The sequence below is a fragment of the Equus przewalskii genome, chromosome 28 (assembly GCF_037783145.1).
Source record: "Equus przewalskii isolate Varuska chromosome 28, EquPr2, whole genome shotgun sequence".
Taxonomy (NCBI): Eukaryota; Metazoa; Chordata; class Mammalia; order Perissodactyla; family Equidae; genus Equus; species Equus przewalskii.
In genome coordinates this window covers 4,968,591-4,993,978 of record NC_091858.1, presented here as the reverse complement: position 1 = coordinate 4,993,978, position 25,388 = coordinate 4,968,591, and the positions used below count along the sequence as shown (strand labels likewise).

The 25,388-nt window shown below is 40.3% G+C and overlaps 2 protein-coding genes across 9 annotated transcripts in view; both read right to left on the bottom strand.

The window, feature by feature from the left end:
• LOC103543289 (disintegrin and metalloproteinase domain-containing protein 18-like) overlaps positions 1–22,472 on the bottom strand; it is a 466,882-nt gene extending 444,410 nt beyond the window's left edge. For 4 of the 8 annotated variants that reach the window (XM_070598808.1, XM_070598811.1, XM_070598812.1 and 1 more), the window contains exons 1-5: positions 22,160–22,269; positions 21,525–21,601; positions 3,840–3,892; positions 1,446–1,524; positions 974–1,050 (exon numbers count right to left, since the gene is read on the bottom strand). The gene's annotated coding sequence lies outside the window, so the exon portion shown is untranslated. Of the gene's footprint in view, positions 1–973; positions 1,051–1,445; positions 1,525–3,839; positions 3,893–17,209; positions 17,321–21,524; positions 21,602–22,159 lie in introns of those variants that run through there. The other 4 variants (XM_070598815.1, XM_070598813.1, XM_070598809.1 and 1 more) reach the window with 3 other exon arrangements.
• A 2,117-nt stretch (positions 22,473–24,589) lies between these two features.
• Positions 24,590–25,388, bottom strand: part of LOC103554298 (A disintegrin and metallopeptidase domain 3-like) — a 98,034-nt gene continuing 97,235 nt past the window's right edge. The window contains exon 21 of the mRNA XM_070598807.1: positions 24,590–24,764. Coding sequence (XP_070454908.1) covers positions 24,753–24,764 — 12 coding nt within the window. The 3' untranslated portion in view covers positions 24,590–24,752. The remainder of the gene's footprint in view (positions 24,765–25,388) is intronic.

Below are 25,388 nucleotides of genomic sequence, written 5' to 3'. Positions count from 1 at the left end.
CACCATCAATGATGAAAATCCCTCATCCCTGCCCTGTACTTCTAAGGGACCTTCTTAATTAGTTGTTTTTTTTTTTTTTTAAAGATTTTATTTTTTTTCCTTTTTCTCCCCAAAGCCCCCCGGTACATAGTTGTATATTCTTCGTTGTGGGTCCTTCTAGTTGTGGCATGTGGGATGCTGCCTCAGCGTGGTCTGATGAGCAGTGCCATGTCCGCGCCCAGGATTCGAACCAGCGAAACACTGGGCTGCCTGCAGCAGAGCGCGCGAACTTAACCACTCGGCCACGGGGCCAGCCCCTTAATTAGTTGTTTTATGTCTGACACTGGGTGCACCCAAACTGACAGCATACAGTATGTGCCTATTTAAATAACTAATTAATGTCATTTTCCATGACTATTTGAGATAACTGATAGATAATGTGACAATACTTAGAGAGATGTTCTAAAGTTCCCTTTACTGAAACCATCCCCTTCTGCACTGTGTCCTGAAAATATCTCCAGTCAGGATTCCCCAGACTGATTTCATTTGAATGGACACTAAGGTCTAGCTACTAGTACTATTATAAAAGGGAGGCCATCATAAAGGAAGCTTTCAGACTAGAATTCCCCTTAAACCTTCTACAGTTGTGTCAGCCAATGTTTCTCTTTTTTTTTTTTAAAGATTGGCACCTAAGCTAACAACTGTTGCCAGTCTTATTATTTTTTTTCCTGCTTTTTCTCCCCAAATGCCCCAAGTACATAGTTGTCTATTTTAGTTGTGGGTCCTTCTAGTTGTGGTATGCAGGACAATGCCTCAACATGGCCTAATGAGCGGAGCCATGTCTGCACCCAGGATGCGAACCAGCAAAACCGTGGGCCGACGAAGCAGAGCGCATGAACGTAACCACTCGGCCATGGGGCCGGCCCCTACTAAGTTTCATCTTAAAGTATGCCCTATGTTTTCCATGTATAAATGCCCTCTAAGATGTTATTACCTGAGTCCAGAACAGATGCTGAGTGTCACAACTGAATTTGGAAAATCTGCAACATATCCTTGGTAATGGCAATGCATCTGAAAACAGTACAGAAAGGCAAATAAATACATTCTTTATGAATAAAACATGTATTGGTAAACATTACAGAAGACTCAAAATGTTAAAAGAGTTGAAAATAATAAGATTGTATATCAGATAGATTTATTAATGCAGATTTTCAGGGAAAAAATGTTTTTGACAACTCTACTTTGTACCACCTAGGTGCCCAAGAATATTCTCTCAGCCTGGGTTTCATGTCTATCACATGCTGTTTCTATGTACAACAATCAACGATATGACAGGTCATAATTATATAAAACAAAATATTTGTATTAAACTGCCAACATGGCACAAATGCATCCCAATAGTAATGCTTTGTCCACTTCAATAAAGAAACACATAATAATAAACATCTATGACATCTGGGTCTTACCTTAAAATATGAAGACTCAGCATGCAAAGATCCATTTTCATTGCATGCATAAACCAAAAAGTTCTGGGATAAGAATGAGCTGAGAAAAGCAAAAATAAAAAATGTTTGAGTTATGAATTTAATATGGATATAAATAGTAAAATAATAAAAATGAACGTGAAATATATGATTCACATAATAATGTGCTTTAATTAGAGCAATTTTAATGTGGCATAACAGTTTAAATTCATAGAACTGGTGTATCAGAGAGTCCAGGCTTTGTTAACACTGGAATAGACTCCAAATCCTCTGTTAGATATTTGTGTGTGTGCCTGTTTATGTCTGCACTCAACCAATATTTACTGAGTGCCTACCATCGGACCGATCCTCTTCTAGACACTGCAATACAGCAGTAAACAAAAGACAAAACCACTAGTCTTCATGACAGTGAGGGCCACACACTGCTACCAGGTTAGATGGTGATAAATAGGCCTGGGTGAGGGAGATTGGTTGCAAAATGTAGATAAGATGGCATGAAAAGGCTCACTGAATAGACAAAGACATGAAGATAAGCCACACGGATCTGTACAGAAATGTTATCTCAGGAAGAGTTAGGAGAAAATGCAAAGACCCTGATGGAGAACTATGCTTTATGTATATAAAGAATAGCTAGGGGGCAATGTGTCTGGAGTGGAATGGGACTGAGGATGACAGACAGTAGTAAGAGATGCTGCCTCAGAGGTAAGAAGTCATTGGAAGATATTTGAGCAGATAAGTGATAGAATCAGACCAACATTTTAATAGAATCAGACTGAATGCTGTGTTGAGAAGCATTTGTAGGGCAAATAAGCAGAAGCAGAGAGTGCAGTTAGGCTGTTGCAGTCATTCAGGCAAGACAGGATGGTGGTTTGAACTAGGATAGGAGCAGTGGTGGAGGACCAATTCTGGATGTATGTTTGAGGTGGAAAACATGGGACTTAATAATCCATTGGGTATGGGGGAAAACAAAAGAAAGATGTCAAGGATGACTCCAGGTTTTTGTTCTGAGAAACTGGAAGAATAGAGCTACCATTTACTGAGATGATTGCGGGAGGATAAATTTTGGAAGAGGATCAGAAGTACATTTGGGACATGTTAAGTGTGAGAATTCAGGTAAACAATTGGTTATCAAATAAGCAGTCAGAAAAAGGAATATGGTGTTCTTTGGAAAGGAATAAAGTAGAGATGTAAGTTTGGGAATAATCAATACATAAAAATATTTAAAGCCACAAGACTGGATGAAATAACTAGGTGACTGAATATAGCTAGGAGAAAACAAGATTCAGGAATAACATGATGAGGTATTCTAGGTTTTGAGAGATGAGGAAGAATCTGAAAATGAAACAAAATGAAACAAACAAAAAACTGAGCAAGAGTAAGCACAACGGTGAGAGTCAAACCAGGAGTCTATGGTATTCTGGAAGCCAAATGAAGAAAGTATTTGTGGAGGAGACACCGATCAGCTATACAAGATGCTGCCAATTGGTCAAGAAAAATGAAGACTGAAAGATAACTGGCATTTAGGAACATGAGATCAGTGATGGTCTTATCAAAAACTTTTTAATGAAGTTGGAGAGACATTAAAGACCAACATGGGTTTCATTGTCATGAACTAGGTGAGAACAGTCATGAATTAAGCGAGGATAATTTTCTCCAGCCTTGTTCAACTGCAAAGATGCAGGCAGACAAAATCCAAGTGTTATAAATATATGCTTTCAAAGATGCAATCAGAGAAGGGGCTGTTTGATTTCATTTATATGAAATGTTGAGAAAATGCAAACTAGGAGACAGAAAGGAGACTGATTGTTGCCTGGAGTAGTGAGTGGAAATAGGGATTAAATGTGAAATGGCATGAGGAATCTTAGGTGGGGAATGAAAGTTCTAAAACTGATTTATGGTTGATGGTTGCAACACTGTTTAGAGTTATTAAAATTATTAAATTATGCACTCGAGTGACTTTTATGATATATAAAATGTGCCCAATAAAGTTGTTAAAAATAAATGCACATATAATCAATACATTCATAAAATGTGCACTGCTAGTTGAGTTTCCCACCAATAACCATTCAATGTGTAACTATGTTTGATTTCACCTGAGACATACTTAACTGCATACATACTTGCAGTTCTTGGGTTCAATGGCTTTATACTCAATTGAAGATTTACATATATGTAGTTTATTTCTTAATTTGAAAATAACAAGTTGGAAAATTATATTGCAACATTGTTATAGATCTAAGATTCAAGACCTACTGAATTCTAAATTGAAAAATAGACTGATTAAACAGTCGACATTACACTCCAATCCTGAATTTATATAATGCACAAAACATTTAAAAAGTAAAATCTAAGCTCTAAGGGAAAATCATATCTTACTCTTTTCTGAGATGCAGAGTGTAGTTTTCATCAATTGTAATGATATAAATCACCTAAAATAAAGCAAATAAAGATGATTTAGTAAATCAGAAATATAGACAGACAGGATTTTTCACCCATGTCAAGAAAAGACTCATTCAATCCACTTAAAAATTAATATATTCTTCAGAATTTATTTTTCTAAATAGTAATAATTTACTATTCTAATAAATTCAAGTTATGGTAATGAATTTAATGTGTATCAATGTTTTTTTGGGAAAGAAATGAAGACTGCCTTTTGAAAAAAACATAATTTTAGCATTATTAATACTATATATTAGTTTTCTTTATTTAGAAAAACATACACATTTTCTAGTCAAGATGAATGAGACACGGTTGTGGGCTTACATTTTACACCAAATATAATGAAACAACAGCACATTTATAAATACATATATACATTCTACCAGGCTCACCCAGAGCCACTTAATAATCCTCAACATATAATAGTGTGAGGAAAAAAGACCTGAGAGACGAAAGCCAGCGAGGAATGTGCAGCTCCAGGAAGAAGACCTCTAATCCAGCAGCACTGAGCTCCAGCAGCGCTCCAGGAACGGGGGGGGCTCTGGGGATGTTCACAGAGTGAGTCACTGCACTATCTCCACAAAGGCAGATGGGCATCTCTCCTAGGAAATGCACATCTTCTTTTCAAGACAACCCAGTTTCAAGAAAGATCTCAGATTTTAAGCTGGAACAGAGCCTGTGCGTTTGGGGAGAGGGCAGTGCTGCTTATGACTGGAAATAGCCAAGAACTACAGGGAATGCACACTCAGAAGATCAGATGCCTAATAACCCAGAACGGAGGCAAACCTTATCCCTGCCATTCCCCTAAAACCACTGTTATGTCCTCAGCAGATCTGGTGCATTCTCTCAGACTGGATGCAGATGAAAAAGAAAGTCTGACAGGATCTCAACTGCAACGCCAAGTGCACAATAAAAACAGTTTCACCTTTGAGGAATGTCAAGACCAAGAAGGAAAGAAAACAAATTCAACAAATGAAATTAATTACTCCTGAGAAAACTGCAAAATGCGTAAGACGGAACCTGAACATGAAGACATTCAATATCCTTAGAGAAGTAAGAGTCGGTATTATGCCCAAGGAGCAGAGATTAGGGGTAATGGAACACTATTTCTAACACTCAGTGAGTGTTTGTCACATGCCTAGCACTATCCTAAGTGCTTTACATGTTCTTTTAAAAACATTCTTACCCTCACGACAACCATAATTTTTATTTTGAGAAACAGAGATTAAGTGACTCTCCCAAGATAACACACGTAATGAGTATTAGAGCTTGGCAGAGGGGCTATGTGCTTTACCACTATATTAGACTGCTAACACGTGAAGAAGAGCAGCCAGTGGTTATCAAAGGAAGAACAGACTATTATGAACTTAACCAATTATAGATCATATAAATGAAAATGTCGATTTTTAAGTAAATCCTTATCATGAACAAGAGATTGGATATATCTGAAGCATGGATTGGTGAGGTTGAACATCAATGCTAAGATAGGTTCTGAGAATTAAACACAAAATGATTTTAACAGTGGAAGATCTGCAAGAACAAATAAGAGACAGAGAAGCTATTTCCAAAACTTCCAACAGCAGCTAATAAGAATTTAAGTAAGCAAAAAGAACGATAACAAAGAGAGAGTAAAGTTAAGAAATATTACTTCAAAATTACCTAGACATGGAGATTTCAGTATTCTCATTTCATGTGCTCATTAAGGGTCATAGAGGAAATTAAAAACAAAAAATTAACAAAAAGTGAAGGACCCAGTATAGTCAGTCATCATAATTCTAAGGAAAAACAAAATTGAAGCAATCACATTACCCAATGTCAAGATTTTCTATAAAGCTACCATAAACAAGACCGCATGGTATTGGCAAACAAACAAAAAAACCAGATACATTGACCAATGAAACAGAAAAGAGAGCTCAGGAATAGACCCACGAAAAATATAATCAACTGATTTTTTTAAGAATGTGCAAAGGTTATTCAAAGGAGAAATGACAGTCACTTCAACTGATGGTGCTGGGAAAATTGGATGTCCACATGCAAAATGATACTCAAAACACACCTCACACCTTACACAAACATTAATTCACAAAGGATCATAGACCTTAATGTAAAATGCAAAAGTATAAAACATCTAGAATGAAACATCAGAGGAAACCTATGTGAACTTAGTGTTGGTGATAACTTTTTGTATATGACAGAAAAATACAACCCATGAATGAAAAGTTATAATAAATTGGACTTTACTTAATTAAAAATCTTTTGTTCTAAGAAAGACAATGTTAAGAAAATGGAAAAAACAAACTATAGACTGGAAAAAATCTTTGTGACTCACGTATCTGATAAAAGACTTGTACCCAGAGTATACGAAGAACTTGTAAAACACAAGAAGAATGAAATAGACAACGCAGTTGGAAAAAGGGCCAAAGAGATAAACAGGCATCTTACCAAAAAAGATATACAGATGGAAAATAAACACATGAAAATATGTTCAACATTATTTGTCATTAGGGAAACACAAATTCAAACCTCAATAAGATGATACTGTATAACTATTAGAAGGGCTAAAATTCAGTAACCTCATAATACCAAATGCTGATGAGGATGTGGAGCAACAGATACTCTCATTCATTGCTGGTGGAAATGCAAAAGTACAACCACCTTGGAAGACAATTTTCTAGTTTCATAGAAAACTAGCAAATCTATGTAATCTTAACATACAATTCAGCAATCATTTTCCTAGGCATTTATCCGACTGATTTGAAAAGTTATGTCTACAAAAACCTGTACATTAATGTTAACAGCTTTATTCATAATTGCCATAAACTGGAAACAACCAAGATGTCCTTCAACATGGAAACAGATAAACAAACTTTGATACATCTATACAAGAGAACACTATTTAGCAATGAAAGGCATGAATTATCAAAGCATGAAACCAACCTGGATAAATTTTAATTGCATATTACTAAATAAAAGAAGCCAGTCTACAAAGGCTACATTCTGTATGATTTCAACCATATGACATTCAAGAAAAGGCAACACTATAGAGACTAAACAACAGATCAGTTGCCATGGGCTACACAGAGGGAGGGTAGTATAAGTGAATTTTAGGGAAGAGAAACTCTTCTGTATAATTCTGTAAAGCTGGATACAGGACATTATGCATTTGTCAATACCCATAGACCGATACAGAACCAAGAGTGAACTTTAATGTATGCAAATTTAAAAAAATCATTCCGAAGGTCAGGGATTCCCAAGTGAAGGGCAGATCATGACACAAGAATCTAACTTTATTACAAATGTATGACATTACATCACTGAAAAGGGTAGGGGACAAAATGTTCTGACCTAAGAAATTTTAGAAATAAGTGGAGATCTGTAAGACTTTATAAAGGCAAATGAAGTCCACATGGCACTAGTCTAGTTGGTAAAGTCTTTTCCCACTAGTGTATGGGTTAAAAAATTCTGAAACCGCTGTCCATCTAGACTGCAATTTAGAACAAATAAATAACTTGGTGATGGACGATGGGAGTCAGATTTATCACTATTGGTCATGTAAGCAACTTCTGCCAAGGACGCACCAAAATGACAGAAAACAATTCTAAAATTGTAAATGATCTTTAACAAATTCATCCAAACAAAAGATACTTTTCTTCACGTAGTAACGCAGTGAGTTTACCACCTATGGATATGCTATGAATGAATCACTGTAAGATGAACTTCAGCAAGAAGAAAAGCGAACTGAGAAGGAAGGACAGCATGCAAGAAGCAGTGACAAGAATTCCATTGCTACCATATTAGAAAAACCAGCACTGAAGGTGCTCTTCAGCTGCAAATAACTAGAACACTATATACAATGAATGAAACACATGCTTTATACACTAGAAAATAGGCAGTACAAGGTTGTGATCACAGAGAGAAGGGATGAAACTGAGGTGGGCACTACAATTGCCCTGGCTTTCAGTCTCAATGAACTTTCTAGACTATACTAAAGAGGAGGGATTCCCTTGATTCTATTAATGAATAAAATCATACACAGAACACATACATAGAGTAGAATTTCATGAGGCTGGGGGTATTAGTTTTCTATTGCTGCATACCAAACTATCACAAACACAGAAGCTTAAAATAACACACATGTATGATCTTCTAGTTTCTACGGGTCAGGAGTCCATGTGTGACACAGCTCTGTTCTCTGCTGCAAGGTCCCGTCAAGCTGTAATCAACGAGTCACCTGGACTATATTCTCATCTGAAGGCTCAATTGGAGAAGAATCTATTTCTATTTGCAAGTTCAGTCAGGTTGTTGGTAGAATTCATTTTCTTGCAGCTATAGGACTGAGAGCTTTAGATTTTTGCTTTTGGCAAGGAGCCCCAGTCATCAACTAGAGGCCACTTCCAGTTATCTGCTTCTTGGCTGTCGCTATGGACAGTACACAATATGGCCTTCACAAGATCATCTGGAAGGTGAGAGAGTGTCTGCTGGCAAAGTAGAGTTTTATACGACATTAACAATGACAGGAGTGAAATTCAACATTTGGCATATAGCATAATGCAATCAACAGAGTTAAATCCATCAACTTGGCCACATCCTATTGGTTAGAAGGAAGTCACACGTCCTTCCAACACTCATGGGTGGAGCTTATTCAACAGCATGAACACCAGAAGGTAAGAATCACTTCATCAACCTATGGTCTCTGCAACACAATGGGCAAAGAACAACTGGGGAGCTGAGGAATAACTCCCACAGCTCACATAGTGCTGAAAGGTATTCAAGGTCTGATCAACCAGAGAAGAGAGATGTCAGTGAACACCCATGCCATTCTGTAGAAACCACAGAAGAATCAAATTTTAGTGTTAAGAAGAAACTGACCTTGGATCAAATTTTAGTGTTAAGAAGAAACTGGCCTTAGAGTAAGGGCTACGCTAACGTTCATCCTAAAAACATTAAAAGCCAGCCTGAAATTGTCAATCTGATTCATAAGTAACTTAATTGCCTGCCAGAACAAAGTATAACACATTTTAAAGGAAAACCACAAAAGCAAGAAAAGAAATGAGCCAAAGAAAATTGGCAAGGTTAATCCAATGAAAAATAAATATACATGAGGGCATGAAGTCAGAAAAATGGCAGGATAAGAGGCTCCTGACTCATCTTCCTCCCAAGGATGCACTGAATATATAGCTTCACATGGATCAATTCCCTCTGAGAGAAATCCAGAAACTAGGTGAGAGACTCCTAAACATTGGAAGACTGAGAAAATATCCAGATTGAAACATGTAGGAAAGGCTGATACACACTCTCACCATAACACCCACCCCTGGCACAGTACCTTACTTTCAGGAGGGAAAACCCAACTCTCAGTTTCTCCCTCAGGACTGAAGTGTTTGGACCACACATCTAGCACCCCAGCTTTTAAAGCTGCCACAGAGGGACTGACTTCTAAATCACCTAGTTCAGTGACCCAATGGGGCTTGGCATTCATGATCCCCCAGATCCACATTAAACAAAGAAGCAGTTTTTAAGTAGGTGCATGGGTACTTCACATAGTTATCCACCTGGAATCATTACAGAGGAACAGGCAACAGTGCCCAACTCCTAGTTTCTCCCTGGAAGGAGTTTGGCTGCATACTTTCCCAGCTGCAGCTTGAGGGTCCAGCTTCTAATCAGATAGCATGAGGGGGCTGACTGGGAACTTCCAAGTAGCCTGAGAGAGCCAGAGGGCACTTCTCTTGCCTTCTCCCCATTGGATCAATCCAACAGTAAAACTAAGTCTTCAGCTTCTTCCTGGCAGGAGCTTTTCTACACATCTAGACCCTCAACTTTTATGTCTGCCGCCTGAGGGCCTGCGTCCCAAATCACTTAGCTCTGAGAGCTGACAGGGCTCCGGGAGCTGACGGGACACATAGTTAGTAGTCATCTGGGAGCCTCAATAGACATGAGCAAACTCTCTGTGCTTTCTCTCCCAGCTCATTCCAACTATAAAACTAAGTCTCCAGCTTTTCTGACAAAGGAGTTTGCCCATAAGTCTAGTGCCCCACCTGCTATAGCTGCCAGCAGAGGCTAAGTCCTAAGTCACCCGGCTATGAAAGTTAACAGAGCTTGGATTTGTGAGTCCCCCAGGAGCACAGAGCACAACAGGTGGAAGAAGTAAAACTGTCTCTGTTTGCAGATGACATAATCTTATATACAGAAAACCCTAAAGACTACACCAAAGAGCTGTTAGAACCAATAAATGAATTTAGTAAAGTTGTGGGATACAAAATCAACATAAAAAAATCCGTTGTGTTCTTATACACTAACAGGGAACTCTCAGAAAGAGAAATAAGACAACGATCCCATTTACAATAACATCAAAAAGAATAAAATAATTAGGAATAAATTTAACCAAGGAGGTGAAAAAGGTATTCACTGACAACTATAAAACATTCACGAAAAAAATTAAAGACACAGATAAAAAAATATTCCATGTTTATAGATGGGAGGGATTAATATTATAAAATTTCCCATACTACCCAAAGAGATGTATGGATTCAATGCAATCCCTATCAAATTCCAATGGCATCTTTTCATAGAAATAGAACAAACAATCTTCAGTTTCATATGGAACCACAAAAGACCTTGTAGTTAAAGCAAACTTGAGACAGAAAAGCAAAGCCAGAAGCATCACACTGCCTGATTTCAAACTATATTACAAGGCTATCATAATCAAACAGCATGGTATTGGCAAAATAACAGACACATGGACAAAAGGAACATAAAAGAAAGTCCAGGAATAAAACGATTCATAGAGGGTCAGTTAATTTTCAACAGACTCCAAGAATACACAGTGGGGAAAGGACAGGCTCTTCAATAAATTATCTTGGGAAAGCTGAATATCAACAAGCAACAGAATTAAATTCACCCATTATCCTATACAAAAATCAACTCACAATTGATTAAAGACTTAAACACAAGATCTGAAACCATAAAACTCCTAGAAGAAAAGAAAGGGAAAAATCCTTGACATTATTCTTAGCCATGACTTTTGGACTTGACACCAACAGCACAAGCACAAAGTAAAAAATAGAACACTGGGACTACATCAAACTAAAATATACCTGTAGAGAAAGGAAATAATCAACAAAATAAAAAGGCAAGCTTTTCATTGCCTTAGAGAATGGGAGAAAATATTTGCAAACCAAATATCTGATATGTATCCAGAATATATAAAGGATTAATACGATTCAAAAGAAAAAAAATAATTAACCCAATTAAAACGTGGGCAAATAATCAGAACAGACATTTTTCCAAAGAAGATACATGGATGGCCACGTGGTATGTGAAAAGATGCTCAACATCAGTAATCATCAGGGAAATGCAAATCAAATCACGACGAGATATTATCTAACACCATTTAGGTTGGATATTATCAAAAAGACAAGAGGTAACAAATGCTGGCCAGTATGTGGAGAAAAGGAAATACTTGCACAATGTTGGTGGGATGTAAATCGGTACAGCCATTATGGAAAACAATATGGAGTTTCCTCAAGAAAGTAACAATAAAACTACCATATGATCCAGCAATCCTACTTCTTGGCATATATCCAAAGGAAACAAAATCACCATCTCAAGAGACATTGGTGCTGCTGTGTTCCCTGCAGCATTATTCACAATGGCCGAGGTATGGAAACAACCTAAGTGTCTGTCAGTAGAGAACAGGTGAAGAAAATATGGCATATATATACAATGTAATATTATTAAGCGTCAAAAAAGAAAGAAATTCTGCCACTTGCAACAACAGGGATGAACCTGGAGGGTATTACGCAGGTGGCGTGTCAGGCAGGTGGTTCTGGCTTGTCCGGCAGGTGGCACCGGCGTGTCCCTCACATGGTTCTGGCATATCTGACAGGAGGTTCCGGCGTCAGGCAGGCGGTTGCTGTGTGTCTGGCATGAGTTTCCGGTATGTCCGGAAGGTGGTTCCCACATGTCCGGTGAGTGCTTCAGGCGTGTCCGGCAATTAGTTCCCGCATGTCCGCGGGTGATTCTAGTGTCTCCGGCAGGGGGCTACGGCGTGTCCGGGACCTGATTCCGTCGTGTCCAGTTGGTGGTGTCGGCGTATCTGGGTGGTGGTTCCGTCGTGTCCAGCAGGTGGTTCCAGCATGTCCGGCAGGTGCTTCCGGTGTGTCCGGGACCTGATTGTGGCATCTCCGGCGGGTGGTTCCAGAGTGTCCAGGTGGTGGTTCCAACGTGTCTGGCAGTTGGTTTCAGTGCGTCTGGTGGGTGGTTCAGTCATGTCTGGCGGGTTGTTCCGGCGTATAAGCGGCCAGGTTCTGCCGTATCCAACAGATGATTTTGGTGTGTCCAGCAGGTGGTTCTGGCATGTCCAATGGATGGTTCCTGCGCATCTGGAAGGTAGTTCCGGCATGTCCGGCATGTGGTTCAGGCTTGTCTGGCAGCGGGTTCAGTCGTGTCCGGGATCTGATTCCGGCGTGTCCATGTGGCGGTTCTGATGTGTCCGGTGGGTGATGCCGGTGTGTCCGGCAGGTAGTTTGGGACTGTCTGGCATGTGGCTCCAGAGTTTCCCAGACCTGATTCCGGCATGTAAGGGGGGTGGTTCCAGCATCTCGGAGACCTGCTTCAGGGGTATCCGGCAGGTAGTTCCAGGGTGTCCGGCACCTGGTTTTGGCATATTCGGCAGGTGGTTTCAGTGTATCCGGCACCTGGTTCCAGCATATCCAACAGGTGGTTCCGGCGTGTCCGGTGGGTGCTTTTGGTGTGTCTGGCATTTGCTCCCGGCATGTCTGGCGGGTGATTCCAGTGTGTCTGGCAGGTGGTTCCAGACTGTCCAGCAGGTGGTTGCGCCCTGTCCCGGACCTGGTTCCGGCGTGTCTGAGTGGTGGTTCCAGTGTGCCTGATGGGTGTTTCCGGCATATCTGGTGGGTTGTATAGGGGGCCTGGTTTCAGCATATCCAGCAGGTGATTTTGGCATGTCTGGCAGGTGGCTCCGCCGAGTCAAGCAGGTGGTTCCAGCGTGTTATTCAGGTGGTTCCGGCGTGTCAGGCAGGGGGTTCCTCTGTGTCTGGCATGAGTTTCTAGTATGTCCCAAGGTGGTTCTGGTGTGTCCGGCACCTGGTTCCAGCATGTCTGGCAGGTGGTTCTGGTGTGTCTGTCAGGTGGTTTAGTGTGTCCAGCAAGTGGTTCAGGCCTGTCTGAATGTGGTTCCAGCATGTCCAGCACCTGGTTCTGGCATATCTGACAGGTGGTTCCTGCGTGCCCCGCATGTGGTTCTGGAGTGTCCATCAGGAGGTAGCTACGGCGTGTCCGGCACCAGATTCCGTCTTGTCTGGTTGGTAGTTTCAGCATGTGCGGGTGGTGGTTCCAGCATGTCCAGCAGGTTGTTCCGTCCTGTCTGGAAGTTGGTTCTGGCGTTTCCAGGACCTGCTTCTGGGGTATCCAGCAGGTGATTTCGGCATGTCCGCAGGTTGTTCTGGCGTGTCAGGCAGGTGGTTCCGGCTTGTCCAGCAGGTGGTTCTGGCGTGTCTGGCAGCTGGTTCTGGCATAGCTGGAAGGTGGTTTCACAAATACTGCATGGTGTCACTTCCGTGTGATACCATCATCAGATTTCCACGTAGGATATATACATACAGGCTACTCATACACTCGTACAAACTACATCAAGACAAAGAATCAGACTGAAATAAAAAGTGCTCCAAAAATCATACACACAGGCAGAAAAACATATGTTAAGTGTTTTCAGAGTAATACTAAGGATGGCCTGAGACTTTTCACCAGAAAATATGCAGGAACAAGATAAAAGATTTGCATGTTTAGAGGTTAGCCCTGTGGCTGTGGTTAAGTTTGTGAGCTCCACTTCAGTAGCCCAGGGTTTTGCTGGTTCAGATCCTGGGTGTGGACATGGCAGGGCTTAGCAAGCCATGCTGAGGCGGCGTCTCACACAGCACAACCAGAAGGACCTACGACTAGAATATACAACTATGTAGTTGGAGGCCTGGGAAGAAGAAGAAGAAGAAAAGAAGTTTGGCAATAGATGTTCACTCAGGTGCCAACATTTAAAGAAAAATGATTTACATGTTTAAAGTGAAGAATCAAAAAAAAACAATAAGAAAACCCCACAAATGCTGAGAAGTTTCATCAACCACAAAGCTACACTAAAGGAAAATTTAAAAGATCTTCTTCAGGAAAAAGAAAAACAATATTACATGGAGCGTGATCACACAAAGTAGCAAAAAGCACCAGGAATATTAAAAAAGGGGATAAATGTGTAATTTTCTTCACTTGAAATCTAAGGATAATTTACAGTTTAAAAGAAAAATAATGATAACATTCTGGGGTTTATAACAAAGGGAGAAATACAATGTATGACAACAGCACAAAGAATAGGAGAATGCAAATAATATTATATCATTTGAAAATTCTACGTTATGTAACATTGTATTATATTGTTTGAAGGTAAATCTTTGATAAACAAGATCCAAATGGTGAAACAATGATCAATCACTAAAAGGAAAACAGAAAAAACAATTGAAAGTAACAAGGAGTATCAATGAATATTCAATAATTCACAAGAAGTTAAGAAAGGAAGCCTTGACTCAAACCCACCCACTCAACAAGTCCCTGGGCCTAAGGGTGCAACTGGTTTTGCTCTGCAGACGATCAGCTCTGCCTGTCTAACTCTCTGCTTAACATTGCTGGGCTATGCAGCTTCTAGGTATTCTTTCCAGCCTTTATGATCAGGCAGGACTCAGAACTACACTCAGCACTGCTCAGCTCTCCTGCCTGGACAGAATGGGAGGGCTATCTCCTAGCAGCCTCCCAGCTCTTCCCATTCAGGCTTTCTGGTCAGGAGAGGCCAGGAGCTATACTCAGCAATGGGCCAGGCCACCAAAAACTGTTAAAGCTAATCAATGAATTCAGTAAAGTCACAGGAATACAGAGTTAACATACAAAATCATTACTGTTTCTATACAGTAACAATAAATTATCTGAACAAGAAATACAGTGGTCTCCCCTTATCTGCTGTTTCACTTGCCATGGTTTCAGTTACCTATGGTCAAGTGCGGTCTGAAAATAATGCTACATCACAATGCCCACATTATTCACCTCATTTCTTCTCCTCATGTAGGCATGGTATCATCTCACATCATCACAAGAAGAAGCATGAGTATAGTACAATAAGATATTGTGAGAGAGAGAGAGACCACATTCACATAACTTTTATTACAGTATATTGTTATAATTATTCTATTTTATTAGTTATTGTTAATTTCTTACTATGCCTAATTTATTAAACTTTTTCATACCTATGAATAAAAGATAGTCTATACAGGGTTTGGTACTATCAGAGTTTCAGGCATTCACTGGGAGTCTTGGAATGTATCCCCTACAGATAAGGGGAGACTATGATAAAGAAAAAGATCCCATTTACAATAAGATCAAACAAAGAAATACTCAGGAATAATTTAACCAAGGAAGTGAAAGATCCCTACACCGAAAACTACAAGACATTGATGAAAGAAATCAAAGACACAAATAAATGGAAAAATATCCCATGTTTATGAATTGGAAGAATTAATATTGTTAAAATGTCCATAGTCTCCAAAGCCATCTATACATTCATTGCCACCTTTACAAAGATTCCAATGATACTTTTCATAAAAGTAGAAAAAACAATCCCCTATTTTGTAATGAACCACAAAAGACTCTGAATGTTCACATAATCCTGAGAAAGAAAAACAAAGTGAGAGGCATCACACTTCCTGATTTCAAACTATATTATAGAACTATGGCAATAAAAACAGTGTGCTGCTGGCATAAAAACAGACACAAAGATCAATGTAACATAAGAGAGCCCCAGATAAACCTATTCATGTGTGGTCAAGTAATATTTGACAAGAGAGCCAGGAATACTCAGTGCAGAAAAGACAGTCTCTTCAATAAATAGTGCTGGGAAAATGGAATATTATCATGTAAAAACATGAAACTAGACCCTTATCTTACACCACTCACAAAACTTAACTCAAAATGGATTCAAGACTTAAATGTAAGACTGGAAACCATAAAACTCCTAGAATAAAACATAGGAAAAACGTTCCTTGCCATGGGTCTTGGTAATGATTTTTTGGAAATCACATTTAAAGTACAAGCTAAAAAATCAAAAATAAACAAGTGGGACTACATGAAACTAAAAAGCTTCTGCACTGAAAAGAAATGACCAACAAAATGAAAAGACAACCTACGGAATGGGAAAAAATATGTGCATTTTCTCTATTCATATATCTATTGATATATTTCATATATCTATTAAGGGGATAACATCCAAAATATACAAAGACTTCATACAACTGAATAGCAAAAACAAATAGTAATAATCCAATTAAAAAATGAGCAAAGGACCTGAATAGACATTTTTTAAAGAAGATACACAGCCAACAGGTACATGAAAATGTGCTCAGAATCATAATAATTAGGGAGATACTAATCAAAACCACAATGAGCTATCACCTCACACCTGTTAGAATGTCTATAATCAAAAAGATCAAGAGAGAAATGCTTCTGAGGACGAGGAAGAAAGGGGAACCCTGCTCACTGTTGGTGGGATTGTAAATTGGTACAGACAGTATGGAAAATAGTATGGAAGTTGCTCAAAAGATTAAAAATAGAACTACCAGCAATTCCACTTTGGGGAATATATTTGGGGAAAATTAAAACACTATGTTGAAGAGATAGGTGCACCCCCACGTTCACAGCAGTATTATTTATGATAGCCAAGATGTGGAAACAACCTAAGTGTCCACTGATGGATAAATGGATAAAGAAGCTGTGGTACATGTATACAAGGGAATAATACTCAGCCATAACAAAGAAGAAAATCTTGCCATTTGCAACAACATGAGTGGACCTTGAGGGCATTCTGCTGAATGAAATAAGACTAGAAGGGCTGGTGAGAGTACCTGGAAGCTGGGCGAGGCAGCAATGCTCAAGCCAAGAGACAGGCAGACAGAGTAGTAGTCTGCAGAGCAAAGCCAGTGGCCCTATTCAGCCAGGGAACTTGGAGCAAGAGTCAGCTTGAGTTAAGAGAACAAAGAGCTTTACCAGCTTTGGCGCCAGTTCTCCAGATGTGCCCGGGCAAGGAAACTATTTCATAGCCCTACTCATGGTGGAATATAGCCTTTAGCTTGCCCAGCCTGGGAACCTAACCAAAGCACACAGGAAATTGCATGGCCCATCCAATAGCCCTGCCTACAGGGGCACTTGAACAAAGAGCACAGCCCATGGCTTTCCCCTCTGCAGAGCAAAACTGATGGCCTCACCTGTCCAGGGAGTTCAAGGCCCACTCTTGCCTGATTCTGGTCCCTAAACAATGAGCCATAGAAGACCTGGATCCCCTCCTGCTGCCCTGCTGGGAAGTCAGGGCATCTTCTCTGCCTGCATTTTATAAAGAAAGCCCAGAATGCTTCACAAAGAGATTTTCCAACCTTGTCTTTTAGTCTGAGACTGGTTTGTCCTTTTTTTGCTTGCAAGACTGAATAATGGACTAGTCAGTATTTTGAGGGAATACTTTCAACCAGTTATTGAGCTATCTTTCTGGCACATTTTGGCCCATCTCTAACAGAAATATTAATATGCAAGTCTTTAATACCTCTCTTGAGATACTCCCATTTGGCTTCAGCCATCCATTTTCAGACCTCAGCAAGAACTGACATCATGTGAACAAATCGGTAGAGATCTAGCGGGTGGAATCCCAGATCAATCGTAAGCTCCAACTGGAAGTTTGAATTCCTCAATTAAATTTTTGAGGATTCCCTTTAGAGTTTGAAAAGTCTTTGACAATGGCCCTAAGTTCACTTTTGACCATGGAGAATAAATGGTTATATCTGGTATTCCAGGCTCAGCAGAGGGCTCCCGTTAAAAGGCACTGTTTAACCTCCAGCTCATCCTCATAGAGGGCAGGCAAACTGAGCAAAGGGATTAGTAGGCTCAGGGTATTTAGAGAGAGAAGAGTAGAGGCAAGGAAAAGTTGGAGTCCGTTAGTGTTTAGTTCTCTTTAGTTTCACCACCAATATGATGTTTAAGCTTTTTATTTGCCTTTTTGTAAGGAATCTTTTAAAGAGGCAATTTTTTTATTCATTCAGTCTCCCACAAGCTTCTCCACACCAATGAAAAAATGCAGGGTTTTTGGGAAATTCAGGACCTCTTTTTCTCTAGGACACTTCATAAAAGGATAAGCTTATCTAGATTAAAAGTTCTCCACTGTGGCCACTGTAATTCAATATTATCTTTGTTATCGTCAACCCACTTATTCAGAAAAGCACAAGTTTGGGGGTCATATCTTTTAGTTATATAGTTAGCCAGAGTCCCAAATGAAGGAGTCCCAGACTCTTAAGACTTGGAAGAACTTATTTTCCTTTTATTCTCTTAAAAAAATTTACCTAGCCTGAGGCCTCACTGCATGTAGTCCAGTGTAAGTTGGATCCAGTCCAACTCTGGACCCAGGCTAGAGAAAGAAATGCTCAAGTAAACTCAGAAATGTAATGCAAATGTGCAGAGCTGGGATCCTAAAAGTTGCATACCTTTGACACTCAGGTGCAGCGAGAAAGCAGTGAGCACAGTGGGCTCAGCGGGTACCTTCACCTGATTGCTCATTGCTCCCAGAGGGCACGGGGGCGAGGGATCTCCTTCCTGTCCCACTCCTAACACCAGAACTGTAGGAAGATAAGCTGAGGCGCATTAAATTCTGAAGAGCTGATTTGAGAAAACAACAATTTGAATCAGGCAGCATCAAAATCCCAAATGATTAGGGGCACTCTGGGGTGGGGCTAGGGCAGAGGTTTTTATCGCAAAGCCATGGAAGCAAAGCAAACTATTTAATTGGCTACAGCTTAAACAGTTGCCTTATTTGGGAAAATCTAGTTATTTGGCTATTGATGATTGGTTGCTCTTGAGTTTCATTTTCTCAGATTTGAGAAAATCTAGTTGGCTATTTATGATTAGTTGTGCTTGAGTTTCGTTTTCCCAGATCCAAGTGCACTGACTCCACCTTCATTACGGTTTGCTTCTGCAGGCTACCACAGGCACTAGAGGCACCTCAGTCTAACGGCCTCCTTCCTGAACTACTCTAACAGTCTGTAGATAGACAGATGTACAACGTGAAGTCAACAACCAGCTGAAAGTTCTGCCTAGATGGCTCTTCTGAAACCACATCTTAAATTTAATAGAATATACATATATGTATTCTATATTATACGTATACATATATATACATACAGTATACCTATATATCCCACTTGTCTTCTGCTGTCATTTAGGATTTCAATACTTGCTTCACAGTGTAGCTTTGATTAAGGTCTAATATGACCTAACATAAATTAATTAAATAAAAGGTAAGAAAGAGAAAAGCAGTCTGATATTGAAGAGCTGAACTATCAGCCTTTGCTGTTGAATGTAAGTACTTTCACAGAACATCAACATCACACACACAGCCACTGTCAGAAAATTATGGATCTAAAAACAAGACTGTTTCATAATCATGTCTGAATACAAACCAAATATAAATATTTTCCAATCAGAAAAATTGACCAAATATCCCCTTATTGGGCTAACATGACTGCGAGTAGCTGTTGCTTCTTAACCAATTAAAGCTTCAGGGCTGTTCTAGTCTTCCCTTCTAGGTAAGACTTAAGATACACAATCATAGCATTACCCATACTTACTGATTGCAGGCAAACCAGAGCAAAGTCCTGCTTCCTAAAACCTCCCCCAAATCCCCTAACACAAGCCAAAATCTTACAAGGCCTTTCTAATGCCCTTGTACGGAGATGCCCCATGCTTCCCCATAGCGTGTGTTCTGCCTCACTGCGATTACTAACTTGTCAACCCCAGGTGTGTTCACAGTGGTCTTCGGCAGGAAGGCACTGACAGGAGGAAATGAACTCACTACAAGTGAGGTCAGCTCTCCTCAGCTGAGCAGTTTCTTCCCAGTGTTATACTAACAACAGCACAATGGCTTCCACAAACATACTTAGATAAACCTTAGAAGGCTGAACACCTTCTTCATAATTCCTATAATATCCCCAAATCCAAGCCATTGCTTTAATGGAATATGTGTTATCATGACAAACTGGAAGTCCATGAGAAAGAATCCTTTATATGTTAACCAAAAAAAAAAAAAAAGCAGAAGATGCAGGGTAATAAGGGAGCAAAGGAAGAGAACAAGAGAGATATAGGGAGGTCTACTCTAAGAAATAGAAGGAGAACATTAAGCATTCTCTATCACATGAAAAAACGGCTTCCAGAACTCCGTACATAGACTACAAAAAAAGCAGAAAGGTACCGAACACTTGATGTCCTTCATGGCAAAACTATTTCAAATCCTGCACAGTTGCTCTATGCTTTGTGACAGGCAATTTCAAATAAACAATTTGAAGTTTAAAGTGGTCATGCAATGACAGTGCACTAAGAGAAATAAATCAGAAAATAATAATAGAAGAAAATAAACTTTTATGTAAAGAATTTTTCAACAGAAGGTAGTTTACCTGTAATGAAACTGGAGTCGTAAATTAAAGATTAGATTCCATGTCCTGAAACTTGTAACTTTGACACCCTTAACATTTTTAATCCTCTTTGCTAAATACATACATATATTAGGAAAAGTAGGAGATATACACCCTACTTCAGAAGGTTAATGTGAGAATCAAGTGAGCTTAGTATATGAAAATACAACCTCTCTAACGGAAACTATTTTATTGAGATTTTCAAGTGTAATTTACATATATTTTATTTTCATTCAAATTGTTAAGTAGTAGAACCTAATCATGATAGGTGCCAATACTATATGCCAAAATAGAGTTAATGGATTCTTAATTTTCTTACTTCCTCTTATTTCAAAAATTTTTCCTTCAACTTGAAAACATGTTTTCAGGGTTACCATAGATTGACCACACCACTTTAGCCACGTGGAAATCTAAATCCCTGTATTGTGCCTTATGGCTTGTAATATAAAACACTGTAACTGCCAGTTTGAAGTATTTTAATCAGGAAAATATTTGGCTGAATGCCTTCAATTTAATCACTTTTTTATACAGCAGATAAGCATTTTGTTCAACTTGTTTGTCCAGTTAATATTTATTTATTGTGCAATCATTTTCATCATAATCGGGCAAATGTGAGATTTTTATTTTTCCTTTTCTTTCTTCCTTTCTTCCTTTGGCCATTACTTCTACTAAGTCTGATGCTTCTGGGTCAAAATCTGCAGGTCTAAATTGTGCTCAAGACCAATTTCTCTGCCACTTAGAGGCCATTAACAAATTTTTATAGATTGCAGGCTAGACCATAGTTACATCCTTTTCATACTGAATTTTTTTCTATCAGCATGATTCCTGTTCAATATTTCTTGGAAATTGTGAACAAGTACATCAGAAGAGATGGAGAGATGATGGGACGGGGACAGGACTGAGCAGCAGACAGTGGGGAAGGGAGGATCCAAATGTGCTAAGAGACAAAAATAGTACAGTGAAAATATTTTGCTTTGCAGTTGAATAGAAATCAGTATGATCTGACTGTAATACAAAGTAAATAAAAATAGTCTTAACATTTTAAATTATACAACAAGTATTCTTGGTCATTTACCTGCTTCTCTAAACCTTCACTCTCGTTTGACTTTATCTTCCGTGGAACTGTGACCTGCGGGAATACCCCGTCAGAATCTGCAGTCAGAAAGTGGGTGTTTTTGTAACAATAATCGTCTCAGCAAAGCATGGGGTCCTAACCCTGAGTCCATGGGGGGTCTGAAATTGTGAGTAAACCCTCCTTGGTCCACAGCTTTCACTAGATTTTCAATGGCACATTAGAAATGGCTAAGGTATAAACAAATAAACAAAAATTAGACATTGCAGTTCTACGGGACCATCCTGTTCGTTTGCAGGACCACGCTGGAGCCTGTTTCCCTCCGGACTCTGGGGAATAAGCTGAGGGCAGCAAACACCCCCCTGAATCCTCTGGCCACAGAGTAGGTGACCAGGAAGACCGGCTGCTTTTCAGCTGCTGAGACCGTGGACCCCTGATGCAGAGATAGGACTCCTTGGCTGACATCCTCAGTCACCTGGTCTGGTATGTGGGGTGGGGAGACGAGGAGGAAGGCACCAGCAGGGGATCCAGGAAGGGGGCTTTAGGGGTCCCAGAGCTACAGGAAACTGTTCAGCAGGAAGAGCCCAGCCCTGCTCTGAAGCAAAAGGAGAAGGAAGTTCAGGCTGCTCTGGTCTTACCCAGGCGGGCATGCAGCCTTCCAAGCTCAGCGAGCAGGGCAAGGAGAAGGAACGTGGCTGCGCCAGAGCGCAGGAAGCATAGCCAAGGTTGAAGGCGGTTGGCGGCTCTCAGGTTCACGGGCACGAGGCCTCAGGAGGACAGCGCACCAGCTTGGGCCCCTGGGCAAAGGGCTGCAGCTGCTTTCAGCCACGCTGCTCCTCCTTAGAGATCCTGAGCAGCAGGGCACTTCCACCAGGTGGGGAGGGGAAACGCCAGACGCAAGCATATGCGATTGTAAACAGCCGGTTTGTTGGGGCCAAGTTTACAATGTTTAAACCCTTCAGTAGTGACGTGGGGCAAGTAAGCATGATTAGCTTTTCTGGTGAAGTTCTTGGTAATTTCGTTTCTCCATGACACAGTTGTCTGCCATTTTTTATTTAGTGTGGTGGGGGAGAAAGAGGAAAATAGAAATGTTAATTTTTAGGAGAAATTTTCTACTTAAATCATGCTGATGACAATAGTTTATGTCTTTGCAAATAAAGAAAAAGTAAGAATGTTGAACTTGATCTGGCTAAGGCAATTTAAAAGCACTTTTCTTCAGCTGAGTGCCTGTTCTTACAGTGTTCGATTATAATCGATGGAGGAGAGGGAAAGGAAACTTGAGGACCCAACCTAAGTGTGTTTTGTTAACAATTACTTTAAAGCGCTAAGGAGGCTGGAGAGATGGGAAGGGCAGCACGACAAATGGAAAGAGGAAAAGTGACACCACTGGAGAAGAAAGAGCAGGCAGTTGTCTGAATTTTCTGACAACTATCTGAAACTGCACAAAACCTAACTCAACTTCTATCCCATTTCTCACCCAAACCTTCTTTTATCCCAGTACACCCTATGACAAGGATGACTCGTGGCAGCTGTTGCAAAAATAAACTCTGGCCAGGTGTAAAACATGGACCTACCAGGTAGTAGTACACCTGATAACACTGATCCTCAGAGGTTATCAGAATAAAGCAGGCCCGTGATCATAATGCCCCAAATGAGTGCAGTGAGGATGACGGAAACTTAGGGAAGAATGAGTCCTATGTGTACCTTTTTACCACACAATTCACCCACTTGAAGAGTATGATAGTAGGACTTTTAGTATCTTCACAGATATGTGCAACCACTACCACAGTCAATTTTAGTTTCATCATCTCAAAAAGACATCCTGTACCACTTGGCTATCACCACCCCTCATCTCTGCTCTTCATCCCGCAGCCCAACTCCCAGCCCTAAACAACCACCGATCTTTGTCTCTAAAGATGTCCCTGTCCTGGACATTTCATACAAATGAATCATGTTTAGTGTTTCTGACTGGCTTTATTCACTCGGCATAATGGTTTCAAGGTTCATTCATGTTGTCGCAGTGTCACTGCTTCGTTCCTTTTTATGGCTAAATATTCCATTGTATGGATAGACCATATTTTGTTTATCCATTTATCAGTTGATGGACATTTGGTAAAGGAAACTCTTGGGCTCTGTGGTGACGTACTCCAATCCTTGACCCAGAAGCATCTTTGTTTATTGATGGAGGCTCCATACATCCTAATTAGAGTCCAGGTAGGCTGATGGTTCCTCAATCCATGTAGAATGCTTTGAGGTGTCCAGAAGTGCACTCATCCAGTAAGAGGGAGATGGGGAGAGGGAGCGCTGAAGCAAGAAAATCTTACCCAGAAAAGCTCAGTTTCAGTGAAGAAAGAGCAGCAAGTCGGGGTTCCCCCAAAGGACAAAGATATATCCTAGATCTCAATTTACATGAGGCCAAGGACGTATCACCTGGAGACAGAACAGTTATCTATGACCAGGAACTCAGTTTGAGAAATTCTTTGAAGATAGAATGGATGCTAGTGACTATCTGGGGGCTCTGGGGCTGGCCATACCTAGCAACACTTCCTCTCAATATCCCAAAGCCAGCAAAGGACAGGGCAAGGGAATCATGAACTATTGGAGAGGTACTGACTGTAGGTGTCCTCTCTTGAGATGGGAGCAGTTAGCATAGGCATCTCAGGGCAGGCAGTTAGCACGGGTATCTGAGGGCAGGCAGTGAGCATGGGCATCTGAGGGCAGGCAGTGAGCATGGGCATCTGAGGGCATGCAGTGAGCGTGGGCATCTCAGGGCAGGCAGTTATCATGGGTATCTGAGGGCAGGCGGTGAGCATGGGCATCTGAGGGCATGCAGTGAGCATGGGCATCTGAGGGCAGGCAGTTAGCATGGGCATCTGAAGGCAGGCAGTTAGCATGGGCATCTGAGGGCATGCAGTGAGCATGGGTATCTGAGGGCAGGCAGCAGCAGTGGACAATGGATTGTTTTCAGCTTGGGATGTGACAGCCTCCCAGGTTCGAAAGAGGCAAAGCTGCTTATTTCCTACTAAATGATCCCTGCAGGGAGAATAATCAATAGACAGAAACCTACATACTTTCACTCACGGGATTTATTTTGGTTTGTGAAAATGAAAGCTCTAAGTCATAGCAAAAGGAGAGAGAAAGCAGATTTTTTTCATTCTTGGATCAGGCCGGTTAATGGTGAGTTTCTTAGTAATATCCTTTCTCCAACCTCTAGCTTTTTGACATTATTGTTTACTCACTGTTCTGAAAGAAATAAAGAAAAATAGAAGTGCTATATTTTAATTGTTAATAAAAGCTGTCTAATTTTACTACACAATTACAGGTATAACAATTAATTAGTGCAGTAAGACCCTGGTTATACTGTCACAATCTATGCCTGTGCTCCACAAAATATGTAAACACAAGTTCCTTTTCCTGAATCATTTGTGACAGCCACCTTAAAAGGAAATATTATAAATTGATGTTTGTATATGTTTAATTTACACGATCTCTACACTTTACGTGGGTAAAACCATTCTTCACTCCCCTGCACTTCCTCACTCCACACCAAATTGGTTCTTACTCTACTATACATATGTCATTAGTAAAAGGTGTCATTATCCATGGTGTCAGAAATGTTTAAGTCTTCGTAGTTCTCTCTTATTCCAACCCAAATATGTCCATCCAGTCACCACTTCACTTGAGTCTACCTCTGTTACTTCTCAAGACTTTTCTGTTCTTTTCCTCTTATCCAAGCCTGCCCTCACCACACCTTTCCTGTGGATTCTGTAGTCTCAGCTGTTTCACTGGTCTCCAGTTCTGACTGAATCTGACTGAATTCTCCCCTCCCTTATCGCAGTGGAATTTGTAAAAAGCAAACCATACCAT